Below are 17769 nucleotides of genomic sequence, written 5' to 3' on the forward strand. Positions count from 1 at the left end.
TGCCACTATCGAGTGATGGCCTAAACCGTCAGTACATGGCACTCACCATATCACTATTAGTTGATGATCACGAGTAGCGATAGTCATTAATATCACAATCAATTTCATTCTACTATAAACCGGTAGTGTTGTGCCTTTTATCATTGTTAGGTCACCAACCCAACAATGAGACGATGGTCGCTCAGGATGAATGAATGGGTGGTGGTATGATCGAGCACCTCCGCATGCATTGGTTTCATGTAGTTGGAGGCGTAGAGACGAGCAGAGTGGAGGAGAGGAGAAAAGTGGAGGGCTACATGCTACTAGCTTTTTAAGCTCTTTTTACTATACCCATGAGAACTGGTTTTACCAAATTTTTTTTTGAAACCAACCCTTTTTAAATATTTTTTGAAACCAAATTTAACTTCACTGCTAAAGCTGATCTATGGAACAAAGAAAAATACTACTTTATTACTAAAGCTGAGTTGTACCAAACATGCATGCCTTAAATAATTCTAAATAAAATCGTTAGTCATTCCTCTCTTCCAATCAAACCTTTTGTTGGGACGAATAATTGAAATGGATCGAGGCTCGAAAGCCTCACGATGTCTCCTATGCTTGCTAGGGGTGGACCTAGGTAGTAGTGCCAATTGAGGGCATAGGCCATCATTAAGGCTTTGTTTAGATCTAAAATATTTTTAGATTTTACTACTGTAGTATTTTTTTTGCATTTGATAATTATTATCTAAATATAGACTAAGTAGACTTAAAAGATTCGTCTCGCAAATTACAGATAAACTGTATAATTAATTATTTTTTTATTTATATTTAATGCTCTATACATATACCACAAGATTGATGAGAATCTTAAAAGTTTTTGGATTTTGGATGGAACTAAACAAGACGTAAAAAATGTTACTATAAGTGATTTTAGACTATTTTGACCATTGTTGCTTATGAGTAGCAAGAAACTTAAGGTTAATCTTATGATCATTAGTGTTCCACCAGTCAAAATTTCTGCTTGGTCCGCTCTACTCCTAGCTCCCACACCTTCCCATGCTCCGACTTCCAAAACAACCAGCAAAACGTGTATGAAAATTTAACCAGAAATATAAACGGATCGACGATATAAATATTCATGTTCACTCAGGATTTAAAGATAATAAATTTTATATAAAATGAAGAGAAATAAAAAAGACATGTCAGCATATGAGTAGGTGCGGGTTTTGTGCACCTGACCCAAAAGATCATGCTGATTTTCTCTTTTTTGTTTCTTCTTGTACAAACTTTTGTTCATTCTCAAATTATGCACGAGCATGTATCCTTGAATCATCTACGGATTTATATTTTTGGTTGATTTATTCATGCAGATTTTGATCGTATTTTTTGGAAGTGGGAGTTGAGAGCATGGCCAACTTTCACTGGACAGCCGTTTGCCACTCTGATATCCTTTCGAGATGGGCCTTCTATGGGCCTCCACGATCCAAGTTTTTCGGCCCGTTCTCCGCACTCGGAAGCAAAAGCAATTCAGTTCCGCACGTCACGTGGCCCACGTCTTCTCAGGGTGAAAAAACCAGAAAAAAAAAAATACCACGCCGGCAAGCCACGCCGCTAGTCTCCCCCGCGAGTTCCCCATCCGCACCTCCGGCCACCGCCATGTACCGCCGCCGCGCGCTCGCCTTCGCCCGGCGCCGCCGCCGCTGGCTCCTCTGGGCGGGCGCCGCCGCGGGGTGCTACCTGATCTACCGGCACCCGGCCGTGGCGGCCCGGCGCCGCCGCCTCGCGCGTCTCGCCTCCGCGCTGGCCTCCCTCGCGGACGCCGCCGCCGCCGTGGCGTCCGACCTCGCGGCCTTCCTCCGCTCCGACTCCGACGCGGTCCCGCAGACCCTCAAGCAGGTATCCAAGCTCGCCGCCTCTCCCGAGGCGTCCGCGTCCGTGTCGGCGCTGTCCGGGGCCGTCGCCGCCGGCGTGCTGCGCGGATACTACGCCGCAGCGCCGGGGTCCGGAGCTGCCCCTGGAACCGAAGTCTCGATCTCGGACCGCGTGCTGGATAGGGTGCTCTCCCCCGACGGGGAGCGCCTCGCGTCCGCCGTCGCCGGCAGCTTTGGGAGCCACCTAGTGCTCGCCTTCTACTCAGCCCCGCCACAGCCTTCCGCGACGGACGCATCGTCGGCGAGCTGGGTCGATGCCCTTACCACACCGAGGGGCCAGAGGGCGATCCGCAGCTGGGTCGAGGTCTTCACGGCCACTGCCGTCGGCGTCTTCATTGACAAGACCATCCACATCAACACCTACGACCAGCTCTTCGCTGCCGCCACCAACCCTGATTACGGCGCCAGGCTGCAAGAGCTTTTCATAGCGCTCTGCAGTACCTCAGTCGAGACACTGGTCAAGACCTCACATGGCGTCCTGTCCAGTACCAGCCGAAATGCCAGTGGCACTGGCAGCTCTGTTTCCAGCAGCAGCAGCAATGGTGGGGCTGGTGAAGGGTGGATGGAGACGGTGTCAAGTGCGCTGGCGGTGCCAAGCAACCGCAAACTTGTTCTGGATTTGACAGGCAGGGCGACATTTGAGGCAGTGCAGTCGTTCCTGGAGTTTGTGCTGTGGAAACTGCACGCTGGTGCAAGAGCTGGAGGTGATGCCACAATTGGGGCTGGATTGCGTGCTTTGAGGCATATGAGTGATAGGTCCATGATAATTGCCACGATTTGCATAGCATTATGCCTGCATGTCTTGAATAGCACTTGGCTCTTGGTTCCGTCTTGAGCCTGTGGATATTCCATAGTTCCGATTGATGATTGTACAGTTTATATTTTTCCGTCGTGTTTCCACTAACAGAGTATAGTATACACGGAAGCCATAACTTTGAAGTGGTGGATGTCAGGATGTGGGGCATTGAAAGAACTTGTTTGGTAAATTGTTGCAAGCTTTCTTGTGTAATAAATTATCACTGTACATTCAGTTAAAACAAAAACAGTTCATTTAACCTTGCTCCTATCGTGCAATAGTAGTTTTGTTGGGTCCAATTTACCTCCCTGAATCTGATGCTAGTTTCCAGATGATGATGAAAGGGTGTTGTTTCCTTCCATTAACTGTCAGTTACCTCTATGCATTTTTTATCAACTTGTATTAGTGCTTCTCTTTGTACTTTGATGCAATCTTCTGTGTTCAGTAAATTAGCACCTATATATATATCAGATGTGCCATGTGTGTTCAGGAGATGTTGATTTGCCTTTGGTTGTCACACCTATTTATTTAATTAATTAATTTGCTTCTTAAGCTAATGTGAATCACAGATACAAAGTAATCTACCACTACCAGATCATTTCTGCACTCTTTTCCGAAGCTTATTTGCACTGTTTTCTTAAGCTTGTATCGCTTCTATTTACAAAATTTGGTTCCAAGATCTCTTTTCACATAACACTGCTGTTTCCTTAACTGTGCTTGACTGCTCGTATCAATCATTTTTTTCCTATTGCCAAATTGGCCGTGTCAAATTGGTAAAATTTTTCCAGTTGCTCAGTTATGTTGGTTAGACTGAAGTACTGAGATAACTGTTTGTCTTTGTTTATACTGAAGTGCTGAGATGTAACTGTTAATATTTAGGAGCTTTTCTCTACCTTGTCTCATGGGATTGTTATATTTGATTGAAATTATGCTTTCTGCCATGTATATCGTGGTGACTGGGTGCATCCGTTGTGATTCCCCAGACCCAGGCTCAAGCCACTGTGGGCGTTCCCTGTGTTGCTGCATTTTTTTTTAAAAAAAAAAGCGCTCGCTGTGCAAACTGCCTTCAGAAGCAGGCGAATGGTGCCACTGGCCAGGCACCTTTTGGAACCTTTTCTAGGTCTGGGAGTGGTTTGGTTTCTTCTTGAAGACAATGCCATGGAGGCGGTCTTCCCCCAAATTCTGGTTTTTTTATGCTCTCTGCTAGACAAGTTGGGCTAAGGTCCTGCAGATTCTTTATTTCTCCATACCATTTTCCATTTTCTAATTCTGATGTGATTATTTGCTTTCCTTTGGTAGTTACCTAAGGTGCCATCTATTTAACTTATTTGTTTTGATTCTTGAGCTGATGCAGGTTGCACAGACAAAGTAACATACCACTACCAGAGCTTGTATCATCTTTGTTTGCAAATCAGGTTAGAGGATTTCTTTTCACAATTCCACTTTTTTCCTACCTGTACTTTTACAGTTTTATCTGCCATTTGTTTATGTTGCTAGATTTGCTTTTAGTCATACAAAAATCAGGTTAGAAGACTTCTTTACAAAAATCAGGTTAGAAGATTTCTTCTGTAATACCCACTTTCCCTACATGTTGCCCACCCAGGATGGCATGGTCTGTGAACATCCATTACCCTGTATGTCAAGATTCATTCTAAAGGAGCAAAATTTGACGGTGATATTCATCCATTGACAGATTTTTGGGGGTGGGATTGGGAATGTGTACCTCCTCCGGAGAGCCTTCTTCTCTGGGATGCTGGGCTCCTTCTCCTTGTCTGGTAATCTCCAATTCTCCATAACACCAGCACATTAGGGTTTTGGGATGCACTGATGTGGATGCAAATGGAGCCTGGTTGCCAAGTTTGGTCATTTTTTTGGCATAATACTACAATCTGTACTTGCACTGTTAGTCATCATTTCAATTTTCACGAGGCATGTCACAAAATTCGTATGTACCAGATCTACAAAGTTTTGGCATGTATTTATTTTAATCTGTACTGAATTTCTGATAGACATGGGTTCAATACTCAAGGAGTTCTCTCTACAATGTCTCAAGGAGTTGATTTATTTTGTTTCATAATGTCCTCGCTGGTGCAAAGTTGTATTTCTTCCATAGGCAATTTGGTAGATAGAGCCTTCAGAGTGCAAACATTCTTTGTACGTACCATACCAAGAGTCAAGTTTGTCAGTACTGTTTGACAATCTAGTCTGCATTCATGGCCCCTGACTTTCTTTGAAATCTCTAAGGGAAGTCTCAGTTTGAATTTTTGGAGGGTTCCGTATGAGGTTCTGCTACTGTGATGTTCATATCATATTTCTAACTTTGCTGCTGGGTTCGTCTGGAGCAGCAGCAATTAGGTTGCCAAACCTGCGATGTTTTCAAATTGTACTGTCCAAGGGCATTAAATTTCATAGTTGAGAAACTAATCCTTTGAAAATCTCTGTGGCGGCAGGTACATTCAGAACTTTCAGGGCGACGGTTAGAAAAAACTACCGTACAATCAGCATTCCCATGTCAAATTTGGAGTGCCTCTGGATATCCCAGTTTCAGGTGGGAACGCAGACCTTGCATGAAATTCTCCGCCTATTTTCTCACATTTTAAGTCAAGATTAAGACCTCCCATCAGATCTGTACTGTTAGAAGAGGCTACAGGTAATGATTCCAGAACCAGTGACCATTTGTTTCCTCATGGAGAATTATATGCTACTGGCCTGGCTTACCTTTCATGATTAAAGATTGTTTGACTGGTGCCTGTCTCGCATGAATCAGGCTGCCTCTTCTGCGTCCATACACTTATATGATCATCATCAAAGGGAGGCTCTTCTGTAGCATGCAGACTGCGATGATCCACGTCAGTTAGTGTGCTGGTCAGAGCCTCAGAGGGATGGAAGGTGCAGACTAGACTGCAGCAATCCACGTCAGTCAGTGTGCTGGTCAGAGCCTCAGAGGGAGGGAAGATGCATACACAGGCAGGTCGTGATCAAGCTCCCATCTGTGTGCACTCCTCAATAGGTCATGAAAGAGAGGTGCTGTTCTGGAAGAAAAAGCGCAAGCTGCTTCCATGGCTGCATGGCAGATGGCACGCACGAATTGGAGGTCAACTCTCTCATCGCCATCACGGCATCACCCCAGTTAATCTGATGGCTGACAGCTCCATATACCATATTATCTCATCATGCATACAGATAGATAATAGTTGCAGCCTCATCTGTTGCACACAAGATGGTACACGTCAGCGTCGGTCTGCTGACTGCTGGAGAAGGACATGTCCAATCCAGGTGAGGACACGAGTGGCTGTTTGCTTTAGTCAGCTGCTTAGCCAGTAAGCATTGTATTAAGAGATGGTGTAGTGGATAAAGTAATGAGGAGAACGGCATCTTTCAGGTGTTCTAGAGATATGCCATGCTTATCTTCTGCATGACGGCACGAGTGCAGAGCAATCCATGGGCAGGTATGGTGGTGTCGTCAACTTCGTGCATGCATATACAATAGTACTGCTGATCTGACCCTCTCCTGGATGCCTATACAGTATGTAGCAGCAAGGTCAATGGCTTGCTCTGTCACGGTGTCATAAGATTCCGACCAAATCTTGTGGCTGTTGTTTGACCTGTTGCATCTGTCACAAGTCATCCCTGGACATGCCAGATCAGGCATCCGGAATATGTAGAACTGCTGATGGATGCATCAGCAGGTCTTTTACTTGCTGTACAGTGTATTGGAGTATGTATATTTTAAACCGTATAATGATGCCATGACTCATAGAATGGTGATCTGGATGTATATTTTAAGTTGCAAAGTTGAAACATAGAATGGTGATCTATACAATCAATTTCCATTTCCTACCCTATGTATTTGAGATAGGCTTGTATATGAGAACTTTGGAAATTGGTGGAATGTCAAACTCTAAGCCAAATAGCCTAATTTATTAAATAGATTTCAATTCCTCCAAATGAAAGGAACCAAACAGCCCCTAAGAGAAGTCTCTGTTTGAATTTTTGGAAGGTTCCATATGAGGTTCTGCTACTGTGGTGTTCATATCATATTTCTAACTTTGCTGCTGGGTCCACCAGGAATTAGGTTGGCAAACCTGCATTGTTTTCAAATTGTATTGTCCAAGGGCATTAAATTCCATAGTTGAGAAACTGATCCTTTGAAAATCTCTGTGGCTGCAGGTACATTAAGAACTTTCAGTGCAAGGGTTAGAAAAAACTGCCATACAATCAGCATCGCATGTCAAATTTGGAGTGCCTCTACATATCCCAGTCCCAGGTGTGAACGCAGGCTTTGCACGGAATTGTCCGCCTATTTTCTCACGTTTTAAGTCAAGATCAGGCCTTCTCCCACCAGATGTGTACGGGTACAGGAGGCTGCAGGTAATGATTCCAGAACCAATGACCTTCTATTTCTCCATGGAGAATTGTATGATGCTGGCCTGGCCTACCTTTCATGATTAAAGATTGTTTGACTGGCGCTGCCTCTCATGAATCATGCTGCCTCTTCAGTGATCCACGTCAGTTAGTGTGCTGGTCAGAGCCTAAGAGGCACCGAAGATGCAGACTAGACTGCAGCGATCCACGTCAGTTCAGTGTGCTGGTCAGAGCCTCTGAGGGAGGGAAGATGCACACGCAGGCAGGTCGTGATCAAGCTCCTATCTGCGTGCACTCCTCAACAGGTCATGAAAGAGAGGTGCAGTTCTGGAAGAAAAAGTGCAACCTGCCATGGCTGCATGGCAGATGGCACGCATGGATTGGCGGTCAACTCTCTCGTCTCCATCACCCCAGTTAATATGATACCTGATGGCTCCATATGCGATATTATCTCGTCATGCATACAGATAATAGTCGGAGGCTCATCTGTCGCCGCTAATCTAGAAGAACCAAGTCTGTACGCGTCAGCATCCGTCGGCCCGCTGACTGCTGGAGAAGGGCATGGTCCAGGTGAGGACACGAGCGGCTGTTTGCTTCAGTCAGCTGCTTAGTCTATAAGCATCGTATATTGTATTTAGAAGAGATGGTATTAGTGGATAAAAGTAATTAGGAGAAGGGCATCCGTCAGGTGTTCTAGAGATATGCCATGCTCATCTTCTTCAGAAGTGCATAACAATCCATCGGTGGGTACGTACGGTGCCGTCAACTTCGTGCATCTACAAAACTGCTGGTCTGACCCTCTCCGGGATATAAATATAGAGAGAGAGTATATAATATAGCAGCAAGGTCAATGGCTCGGTTTGTCACGGTGTCTGATAAGTTGGGACAGAATCTTGTGGCTGTTGTTTGACCTGTTGCATCTGTCAGCAAGTCATCGCCGGACAGGGCAGCAGATCAGGCGTCCGGAATATGTGTGTTGCCGATGGATGCATCAGCAGGTTTTGTATTTATATCTTGAACCGTATAATGATGATGGCATGCCTCTGTGGGCTGGAGATTTGTATTTGCTGCAGTGTGTAAGTGGATTTTATTTCCTTTTATATTAATTAATAGAAAGCCAGGAAAGAAGTTTACGATCGGTTCATGGATTCGCTGTGATCAGCACACATGATTGATGAACAGGTGCAAGAAATTGACGGGATCTTTTGAGAAGAGCAAGAGCTCGATCCGGTCGTGCGGGAACGAACTGGCAGAGATAGATCGATACGTACTGCACGACGTTGTAACTGTGACGAATCCAATGCAGCATGCATGCACATTGAATTTCATGCATGCGTTTGTAAGTTTGGTGAATAAATACTGAAACGAAGTTCATGCATGCGTTCTGAAGTTTGGTGCATGATACTGAAACTTTGCGTTCTGAAGTTTGGTGGATAATACTTGAACTTTTCTGAATGCGTACATACATGCATAGAATGAAACAACAAACAAGAAATCCTCGAGATGAAACAACAAGCAAGAAATCCTCGAGCTAGGATGGATAGATCGATCGATGGATCACTACTGTGACATGGGACAAAAAAAGAAAAATCGAAACTGTTATTATTGACACGCAGGTAACGCGCCATGCACAGTGTTCACACGCCACGGACGGGAACAGAGAAAGAACACGACGAGCACGGAGCAACGCATGTCGTATATATATATATATATAGCCTAGGATATAGATAGGAGAGGGATGATGATGGATCAGTTGTGGTGCTGCTGGGTGTAGATGTAGTCGGTGTGCGCGTTCAGCGTGCGCCTCATCATGCACTCGTCCTCGTCGTTGGCGCCCTCGCACCCGCCTTCCGTTTCCGCCGATCCCTGCTTCTGCAGCCAGCCAGCCAGCCGGAAACCCCAACGGTCAGAGAGAAACCCAAACGATCGATCTATATATCGATCGAGACCGCCGCCGGAGACAGAGAAGATGGGCGCCGTCGTTACGCGCACGTACGTACCTGGTCATGAGAAGATGAGACGGCCGCCGCCGCCGCAGCCGGGTCGTCCCGCGCGGCGCTGGCCACGGGGGCCGACGACGCCGCCGCCAGCAGGAGGACCGCGAGCGCCGCCGCGAGCACCATGACCGTCGCCCTCTTCGCCATGGACGATGGTCGATCTGTCGGCGAATGGACGACGGAGCACCCTGCCTTGCGCGTTTCTTGTTGGAGCCGCCGAGCGGAGCGGTTTCGACCGGAGGCGGGGGAGGGGGGAGCGCGGAAATGGTGGGCGAGAGTGGAAATGGTGGGCGAGAGTGGACGGCCTGGCCTGGCCTTGGGGCCGGGTATTTGAAGGGGCACTGCAACGTCTACGTGGCGCGCGGGGGCCTTGACCGACCGACCCACCGATGGACCCGCGACGGCGTGGACGTCGCGTAGCGCGTCACGCACGTCCGCTGCTGCTGGGCTGTACTGTGCGTTGGTAATCACCAGCCACTCAGCCAGCAAGTCACTGCTTCAATGCGTGCCTCACTCACTGGCATGGGCATGGGCAGTGCCAGGCTGGGTGTGGGACTGTGCAATCAAGAATACAGTAGTCAACAATAGAGGTCAACTTGCTGGAACATTCGTTTTTTTTTTTCACGCTTTTGTCGCGCGCGTATAGAAAAATCAGAAACCGATCTTTGTCACGTATGCACAGCACGCACATGGCAAACGAACGTTCGTTCGTCCACGGTGGTGGTGCTGCGTGCCAGAATGACATCAGCTAGTTGAATTGGCGTTAGTTGAGATACTCCGTTCGTCCATAAAAGAATATAATTATAGCATTTGTACTGATCAAATTTGTTTAAATTGAATCGAGTTTATAGCAAATATTATTAGCATTTATGCTCTAAGTAAATTCATTATAAAAATATATATTTCATAACTAACTAACGGTTCTTATTTTGTATATAAGTTTTTAGTACTTTTTTTTATATAAATTCAGTCAATATTTAAATTGTTTGACTCCTCAAGAATTACAGTATTTATTATTTTATGGACACAGAGAGAGTATACAAGAGTCCCTCGCTACATAGCCATGGAAGGAGGCGGTCACTCCCATACCACACTCTACTGAAACTTCCTCACTGTTGTACCGTGCCTGCACCCAGCAAACACCACCGGAGTACTCTGCTGCATTACAGTTACAGAGAGTCGAAACAGAAGATGTCATAGTCAATATTATACACTACAACGTGCCCAGCAAAAGCACCCAGCATCGTGCTGCATGGTCCACGACAGCTGCAGAAGCTGCTCAACGAAGCAGCAAACCGAAATGCAGCATGAGGTTCAAGTCACAACTCACACAACAGGCTTACAGCTTACCACGGACTACTTTACATGGCCTAAAGTCCTAAACTCCTAATAATCCTAAACTACTTACTTCTGCAGGGGCAACGCTCAGTTCAACAACCACACTCCATTACATCCAAAACATCATCGCCCAGAAGGTGCTTGCGCGGCGAGCAAAAGGGCAACCAACCAAAACACATCCCGGTAGCAACGATTCAGCTGGTGAGCGCGGAGAGCATGCCACCACCACTCTTGGTCGGCACCACCACCTCCCAGCCTGGGCCTTTCAGCGGCACAAGTGGAGTAGCGTTAGTGCCGCCGGGTGGGCCCAAGAGGTCGCTCCGGTCCATCAGCTTCAGTAGGTCCTCGTCGCTGATGTCGGTCTGGATCATCCTGTCTTCCTCGTCCTGCTCGTCCTTGAGAAGCGCCAGCAGTTCACCCTCCTGTGTTTCCACAACAAAGAAAGCAAAGCACGTCAGCGACAGAAAACAGGACTTTCCTGGTGAACCGACATTCATTTTGTCGACATTTATTATCTCGTATTATCATTATTTTGGTTTTCTGCTGCTATTATCTAGTATTATATATGCTAGAGCAGCTTGGGATGCGTCTGAGCTATTACATTTAAGACATTAGGCTTAGCTCTCTCTTGTTCAAACTGTCCCTTGCCGATCACCACATGCTCTAGCTTCAACTTCCCAAAAGCTTTCTTGATGATCCGTCCCTGCAATGATGAGATGATGAGTAAAACATATATATATCCACTACATGATTTTAACCAAAGCAACAAGTTCGAACTCTGAAGATGACTGATATCATCAAACCGCACCTCAACAGAATGTGACGTAGCCAGCCTATATACATGCACTGGCCGTGTTTGGCCAATCCGGTGGCATCGATCCATAGCCTGCAAATCCATCTGAGGATTCTGGAGTAAAGCCAAAAATTCATCGTGTTAGAAATATCATCATGAGTAACTGGACTTACATAAATAACCACAAGAAGAGATACACATCATATAATGACAGACTTTTTAGCAGATGGGCATTAATGTCCAAAGATTATGAAAGAGAATTTACCCAGTCACTGTCGTAGAGGATACAGGTATCAGCAGAAGTAAGGTTGATGCCAAGTCCACCAGCCCTTGTGCTCAGGAGGAAGATTCGCATACTGCTATTCAAGTCATTGAATTCTGCTATCTGCATAGGAAATACACAAACAAACCTATGAAGAAATGGTAATAAAAGACAAACATCAAGTACTTCAATGGAGCAAGATTATTTCTGTCACTGAAGATGTACAAAAGTGTTGCAGAGCACATTATAATGACAGTCTTTTAGAGTTTAGAACAATGGATACTGTAACAAATAGCAATGTGCTTCCAAGTTGCATGCATCACTGCACAAATCATGATGGATTGGTGTACTGACAGAATAAAAAAATTTCTGGTGGGGCATGAGTTCATGCCAACTCTCCAATACAACTTCAATAAACACACAAACAGTAACATGAAGACTTGGAGTATTACAATGTACCCTGATCCTAAAAATTCATGTTTTGAGGGCTTTCAGTTGTATGCTCTCAATTTGTAATCTAAAACATGCCTCGCAGTTAAGATGTAGCTGAGCACATGCTATCATGTGCCAAATTCCCGTTCATGCAAACAATCATGGAAGTAAAGTGTGCAATCACTAAAAGCCAAAAGTACAAAGCCAAGGAGGGTTCAACTTCCTTTCACATAGATGTTGTAAAGTAAAATAGTAATAACATACTGACACGGACTACGACATTACCTGCCTCCTTCTTTCTTCCAATTTTACACTACCATCAATTCGGCAAACATCATGGCCTTTTGAATCAAGGTAATACTCAATAATGTCCAACACTTTTGTCCATTGCGAAAATACTAGAACCTACAAACAGGAATACAGTTAAGATGAGATATAAAAGAAGCGGACTTGAACTAGTGTGTGCATATACGATACAGGGACAAGAGAAAACCATATACCTTGTGCTTTTGTTCAATCAGGTAATTTAGTAACCTGTCAAAAAGTTGGAATTTACCACATTGTTCCAGGATCTTCTCAACAGGTGGATATAAACCTGCAAGATATAAAACAAAAAATCCATAGTACAAAGAGGTCAGGAGAGAAGCACTTAAAAGTAGTAGATAACAGCCAGGCACTGGCCAAAATGGAGCAAACCTATTGAATCAACTTGAGCTTCCAAAAGATCAGGATGGTTGCAATTCTTCCTCAGCTGAATCATTAGATTATGCAACCTTGCCTTAATGCCAGGTCTCTTCAATACTGCAGTATGACAAAAAAAAAAGGCCAGCTTTGGTTATTAACCTAGGAACATACAGGTGTACTGGATTACTACAACTCTATAGCAATATGTGTGTATTATTATAACAGCATACTAATATCCGATTCCTCATTCAAGTAGTTGTCAAATGTTTTTTCAACCAAGTGATGCTGGATTTGCTTCTGATGTTCAGTCATGTTGGCATAAATGATTATCTCTTTCTTCCGTGGAAGCAGCTGTTCCACATCCTCCTTCATCCGCCTTAGAAGGAATGGACGTAAAATAGCATGAAGCTTTGAAACAACATGCAGCCTTTTATTCTCATCAGTTTCTTCATCTTTTTCTCCATTTCCTTTCCCAGAAAAATCAAACCTTGAAAGAAGATACTTGTCAGCACAACAAAGGCAAGACAAATCAAATATAATGCACAGAATATCTAACAGAAACTGCCCAAAGTTATAGTGTCCAAATATATAAAACATTTTAGAAATTAAACAGAATATAACTGAGCAAATAATACAATATAAATTGCTGCTAATGTTCAACATATATGACATCCTGATATGCATCTACAATATAAATCAGCAATACACATATTTACTATTCCACATATTTACATTCCTGCTAGAACATGCAAATAGCCAGAAAACTTCATGTTTAAGTAGGAAAGGACCTACAGGTTATAATCAACAGTACTCCAGCTTCATAATACATTTAGCCTCAAGAATGTTTGTTTCATGAGTAGCATAATCATTGCTCAATTACAGAATTTATGGATGCAATATATATGGTGATGGAAATGATACTGCACTTCAGCAATTTTAACAAATCATGATGCGTTAACGGTGCATGCTAAATTATCAAGTTAAGATTACGGTCCATGAGCAGAGAAAACCTAGATAAAAGTTGCCTCAATCCTACATAGGAATGTATCATTAACTTATGATTAGGATCTATATATAAGACATTTACGCATTAAGATGGCAATTGGCCATTGATGAACACAATATATGCTTCTAGTATATATTTATTGCACTTCAGTGATGAGTTGCAAGTACGAATTGAATAACATGAATAAAATATTGAAAGGGGTAAATACTAAAGCATGGGTGAACAGTGAACTATACCATGACTCAAATTCTTGATGTGACGAGAATATATCAGGCAAAATGAAGTTCAGTAGTGACCACAGCTCCGCTAGATTATTCTGCAGGGGTGTTCCAGTCAAAAGAAGCTTATTATCCATTGGTATACGCTTCAGCTCCCTCAATAATAGACACTTAGAATTTTTCAGACGATGGCCCTGGAGAAAGAAATATGGAACTGACATGTAAATACAAAAAAAGAAGGAAAAACAACAAAAGGGTGATAATTTAGGGAATATGCTTTTCCATCACCTCATCCACAATAACATACTTCCACCTATGGACAGCAAGAAATTTAGCATCATACATGGCCATCTCATATGAAGTCACTACTATCGGAAAATCAGGGCCAGCATTTTTGGGCATAAATTTTCTTCGGATCTCTGCCCGGGCCGCCTTATCTCCATGATATATGATACTAGCAAGAGATGGAGTAAACCTGAAATCAAGTGTAGTGGCATTAGAAAGCCAATGATATGGACAGTGAACAAATACCTTGGATGGTTACCTTGAGATTTCATTCACCCAGTTCGAGAGAGTGGATAGAGGAGCGATTATCAAGTATGGACCATGCATGCCTTTCCCTTTCAGATGAGCAAGAAATCCAATTGTCTGAATGGTTTTCCCAAGGCCCATTTGATCAGCCAGTATTCCATTCAGCCCATTCTGCCACAATGATATAAGCCACTTGACACCCTTTATCTGGTATGACTTCAACTTTCCTCCGGTCAATAATGGCACAAGGTTGGCCTGCTCTTTTTCCCACCTTTCTTCTTCTGAGAGAGTACAATCTTCCGCAAGACGATCTTCGCGAGACCTTGTAAGCATGGCAGCCACTGCTGTCTTAGCCTTCTTCTGCATAGTGATTTAGTTTTTGTTGTCAGAACTAATAAAAACTTAACATAACATTTGATCCATTTAAAAAATATTTATCAATATTTTTTCCCTTATATAAATACTAACTTGAATATGACCCACAGAAATATTTGAGTACAAGTTTCATAATCATATAGCCATTTGATCAGTAGATGCCAACAACTCAAACAAACCATGGAACATTATCCTCATATCCTGAGTCCTGACTCATACTGAGGAATGCAACAAGATTCAAGCTTCACCCATCCTTGAACAACCTTATCAACTAATAATTTATGAGTTTATTAATTACAGCAGAACAAGGCTACACCTAAAATGATGCACAGCAGAAACATCCTAAGTATAAGTCCAGCAACGCCAGATGTTTACTATTAGTGAATCAAGATACACAGACAACATTAGTATTTTAGTAAGGTAGGTATGATAAAACCTGATGATCCAAAACTGAAGACAACACATATAATAAACTACAAAAGACAGAACAATGTATGAATCTGCGCTCACATCATTGTACACTGGCTTTGCTTTCCTCTTTCGGCCACGCCCTTTCTTCTTCTCTTCTACCTGTGGCTCTTCAGCTTGAGTCTCAACATTTTCCTGTTTAACAACCAGGCAACACCACTATCATCAGCAAAAGAAGCAAAACAGTACAAGAATCAAAAACATATAAAATGTGTTGTCAAGAGAGTGGGGCTTTCATACTTCAGCAATTCGATCCATGTTCTCAAGTAGAAACTCCGAATAGAGTTGTGTCTGCGACAGCAGTTCATCTAACTTGTTATACCGTGTCTCAGGATCAAAAGCGAGTCTTGCAGCCTCCTCCCTCTTCCTGGCTTCCTCTTCTTCCACCGCCTTGAGCCGGGTGTCTTCAAGCTCCTCCTCCTCCTTTTTCATCGCTTCAGTGATGAGCGATGCATCGCCATTCTTGGCCTCCAGGTCAATTGGTAAGGAATCCAAGATTCCATCAGCCAGCTCATCCTTCACAGGCTCCAATAGCCGCTCTTCCTCCTTAAGGACGGGGAGCGCGTCACCACCGTTAGCCTCAAACTTAACAGGGGAATCATCCCAGTTCTTGGCAGGGATAGCATCAGACATTGATAGCGTCCCCATTGTGAGCAGACAGCTGTTCCAGGACAACTCACTCGCTCACAGCAGGCAAGAGATCTCCCAGAACAAGTGCGTTGTAGGTTCAGCTGGGTTCCTGGAAATGAAATGAATGGGAAGAATTAAAAGGGCAATTCAATTTCAGCATTAACCCAACTCCACGTCAGTTACCAGGGATATTCAGATACACCTATCTAATCTCCGTGCTCATCCTATCACAAGAAACAAACAACTACTGAAATGGGCTGTGGCTTTCGATGCTGCATTTATAAGCACACAGATTAAAAGATGTGGACACCATGTTTGAAGTAACTGTAAATATTATTGCCACCGAACAGGTGATGAACTGATGGAAATAGATGTTATTTATTTATTTATTAAAAAAAACAGAAAAGACAAACCGAAGAGACACATCACAAGCTCATACGAACAGGAGATTTCAGCGAAAGGGGAAGTTGCGTATTCCTGTACAGTAGCTCCCCGAAATGCCCCCTCAGCCATAAATGAAAGACCAAATCCACTGTCGCCTACCAACACGTGATTGGTCGAATCCAACTGGGGAGGGGCGAGGGGGATGCACTTGCTCTCGGTCGAGATTAGGCGGGTTAGGGTTCATCGAGAAACGGGGTACCATTTGTGCGGATTCGGAGCGCGAACAAGGGAGGTGGTAGGGGCGACGGGGGTGGAGGTATCGTAGCGGAGCGGAGCGTACCTTACATACGCCGTCAGCCCGTCGTCGCCCTCCGACTCCGACTCCGACCGTGGGGAGCGAGGGAGAGAGTGGGTCGGGGAAGTGGGTTCCGAGCCACCAGTCCAACGGGATGGGAGTGGGGAATGGGGGACTCGGCTCGGGGGGCCTAGGGTTTTGTTCGGCCGCCGCGGTGCGGGGGACAAAAAAGGCGGGAGGTTGCGAATTGGGAGGGAGGGAGGGTGGGCGCGCAACGGCTGCATGGAATTGGGCCTTCCTGCTGGCGTTCCTGGCCCATCTGGTGTCCGGGCCAGATTTTAAGCCCATCGAAGCCCGACGTTGGGAAGATGCTCTTCAGTCTTTGAGCTTTTCCTTTTTTATCTACCAACTAAACTTTAGCAGGCTAAATTAGCTGAGAGTGATTCGAACGATCCGGCTAAAAGACCAACTAAAATTTAGTTGGGTTTATCTACTTCAATCTAGCTACACCCAGGTAAATCTTAATTGAGTCTATTAGCTGAAGGATCCAAACACCTTAGCTAACATTTAGCTAGCTAGGAGAATCTTTTAGTTAGCTATAAACTTTAGTTGGGTAGATCCAAACATATCTTTTTTGTTTTTACATATCACATTAGCTTTGTCCTAATAAGTCAAAACATTATTATTCTTTTTTACCATTCACTTCAAAAAATTCTTATAGTTTGACACTATATATATATATATATATCACTAAAGTATTTCTCCCTGTGAATCTAAACATATAAACATTATGTGATGAATCAATCTACATGCTGTTTTTTTTAATCGATAGTCAAAGATGCAAATATTCGATTTAAGACAACGCTAATATGACATGTAAAACTAACAGAGTGAGTATCAATGTCTTACTAGGAACAGTAAATGCAATATTACATTTTTTTAGCACTACATTTTGTTTTCTCTAGCACACGATTTAAACGCTACGCGTGTAGAGCTGTATTCCTTTTTTTTAGGAAGTATATATAAATAGATGGGTCGTGCCAGCTCGGCAAGAGGATTTTTGGAAAATATAAGGCCACCAAAAAAACCAAAAATTTGTCAAGATGTCCCGTTACATCAAGTCTTGCGACACATATATGAAGCATTAAATATAGATGAAAACAAAAACTAATCGCACATTTTGCCCGTAAATCGCGAGACAAATGTTTTAAGCCTAGTTACTTCATAATTAGACAATGTTTGTCAAATAGAAACGAAAAATGTTACAATAACCAAATCCAAAAAA

The 17769-nt window shown here is 43.8% G+C and overlaps 3 protein-coding genes across 17 annotated transcripts; 1 reads left to right on the forward strand and 2 right to left on the reverse strand.

Annotated features, from left to right (window-relative positions):
• Positions 1546-8215, forward strand: LOC8059896 (protein PHLOEM PROTEIN 2-LIKE A10). Of its 14 annotated transcripts, none has more exons than XM_021454344.1 (9): positions 1546-2614; positions 4061-4121; positions 4400-4481; positions 5157-5356; positions 5474-5982; positions 6089-6155; positions 6234-6781; positions 6877-7077; positions 7207-8215. In XM_021454344.1, the coding sequence occupies exons 1-4, from the start codon at positions 1636-1638 to the stop codon at positions 5304-5306; spliced, it is 1272 nt and encodes a 423-aa protein (XP_021310019.1). In that variant the 5' UTR covers positions 1546-1635; the 3' UTR covers positions 5307-5356; positions 5474-5982; positions 6089-6155; positions 6234-6781; positions 6877-7077; positions 7207-8215. The 14 variants fall into 14 exon arrangements, with proteins under 14 accessions (XP_021310019.1, XP_021310013.1, XP_021310017.1 ...); XM_021454338.1 differs by having other exon boundaries at positions 5157-5254; XM_021454342.1 differs by having other exon boundaries at positions 5157-5254; positions 6707-6781.
• Positions 8497-9364, reverse strand: LOC8084300 (phytosulfokines 4). The gene is made up of 2 exons (XM_002461346.2): positions 9072-9364; positions 8497-8943 (listed from the first exon to the last, which is right to left on the reverse strand). Exons 1-2 carry the CDS (start codon positions 9213-9215, stop codon positions 8821-8823), a joined length of 267 nt encoding a protein of 88 aa, XP_002461391.1. The 5' UTR covers positions 9216-9364; the 3' UTR covers positions 8497-8820.
• LOC8059897 (ATP-dependent DNA helicase DDM1) lies at positions 10187-16680 on the reverse strand. Of its 2 annotated transcripts, XM_002461347.2 has the most exons (14): positions 16530-16680; positions 15416-15914; positions 15218-15310; positions 14346-14692; positions 14090-14276; positions 13820-13995; positions 12808-13064; positions 12590-12694; positions 12394-12488; positions 12179-12298; positions 11465-11584; positions 11215-11313; positions 11008-11109; positions 10219-10828 (listed from the first exon to the last, which is right to left on the reverse strand). In XM_002461347.2, exons 2-14 carry the CDS (start codon positions 15821-15823, stop codon positions 10601-10603), a joined length of 2337 nt encoding a protein of 778 aa, XP_002461392.1. In that variant the 5' UTR covers positions 15824-15914; positions 16530-16680; the 3' UTR covers positions 10219-10600. The 2 variants fall into 2 exon arrangements, with proteins under 2 accessions (XP_021307752.1, XP_002461392.1); XM_021452077.1 differs by having other exon boundaries at positions 10187-10828; positions 11008-11313.

Source organism: Sorghum bicolor, chromosome 2, assembly GCF_000003195.3.
Source record: "Sorghum bicolor cultivar BTx623 chromosome 2, Sorghum_bicolor_NCBIv3, whole genome shotgun sequence".
NCBI lineage: Eukaryota > Viridiplantae > Streptophyta > Magnoliopsida > Poales > Poaceae > Sorghum > Sorghum bicolor.

Excerpts from the sequence above, each read along its gene's own strand:
- LOC8059896 (XM_021454333.1), top strand. The coding sequence starts at position 1,636 with ATGTACCGCCGCCGCGCGCTCGCCTTCGCCCGGCGCCGCCGCCGCTGG. Across the intron at positions 4,482-5,156 it reads GGGCTCCTTCTCCTTGTCTG|GTACATTCAGAACTTTCAGG; the intron begins GTAATCTCCAAT and ends CTGTGGCGGCAG. Across the intron at positions 5,255-5,473 it reads TCTGGATATCCCAGTTTCAG|GCTGCCTCTTCTGCGTCCAT; the intron begins GTGGGAACGCAG and ends CGCATGAATCAG.
- LOC8084300 (XM_002461346.2), bottom strand. The coding sequence starts at position 9,215 with ATGGCGAAGAGGGCGACGGTCATGGTGCTCGCGGCGGCGCTCGCGGTC. Across the intron at positions 8,944-9,071 it reads TCTCATCTTCTCATGACCAG|AAGCAGGGATCGGCGGAAAC; the intron begins GTACGTACGTGC and ends GGCTGGCTGCAG.
- LOC8059897 (XM_021452077.1), bottom strand. The coding sequence starts at position 15,823 with ATGGGGACGCTATCAATGTCTGATGCTATCCCTGCCAAGAACTGGGAT. Across the intron at positions 14,693-15,217 it reads CAAAGCCAGTGTACAATGAT|AAGAAGGCTAAGACAGCAGT; the intron begins GTGAGCGCAGAT and ends ATCACTATGCAG. Across the intron at positions 12,489-12,589 it reads AGCTCAAGTTGATTCAATAG|GTTTATATCCACCTGTTGAG; the intron begins GTTTGCTCCATT and ends TATATCTTGCAG.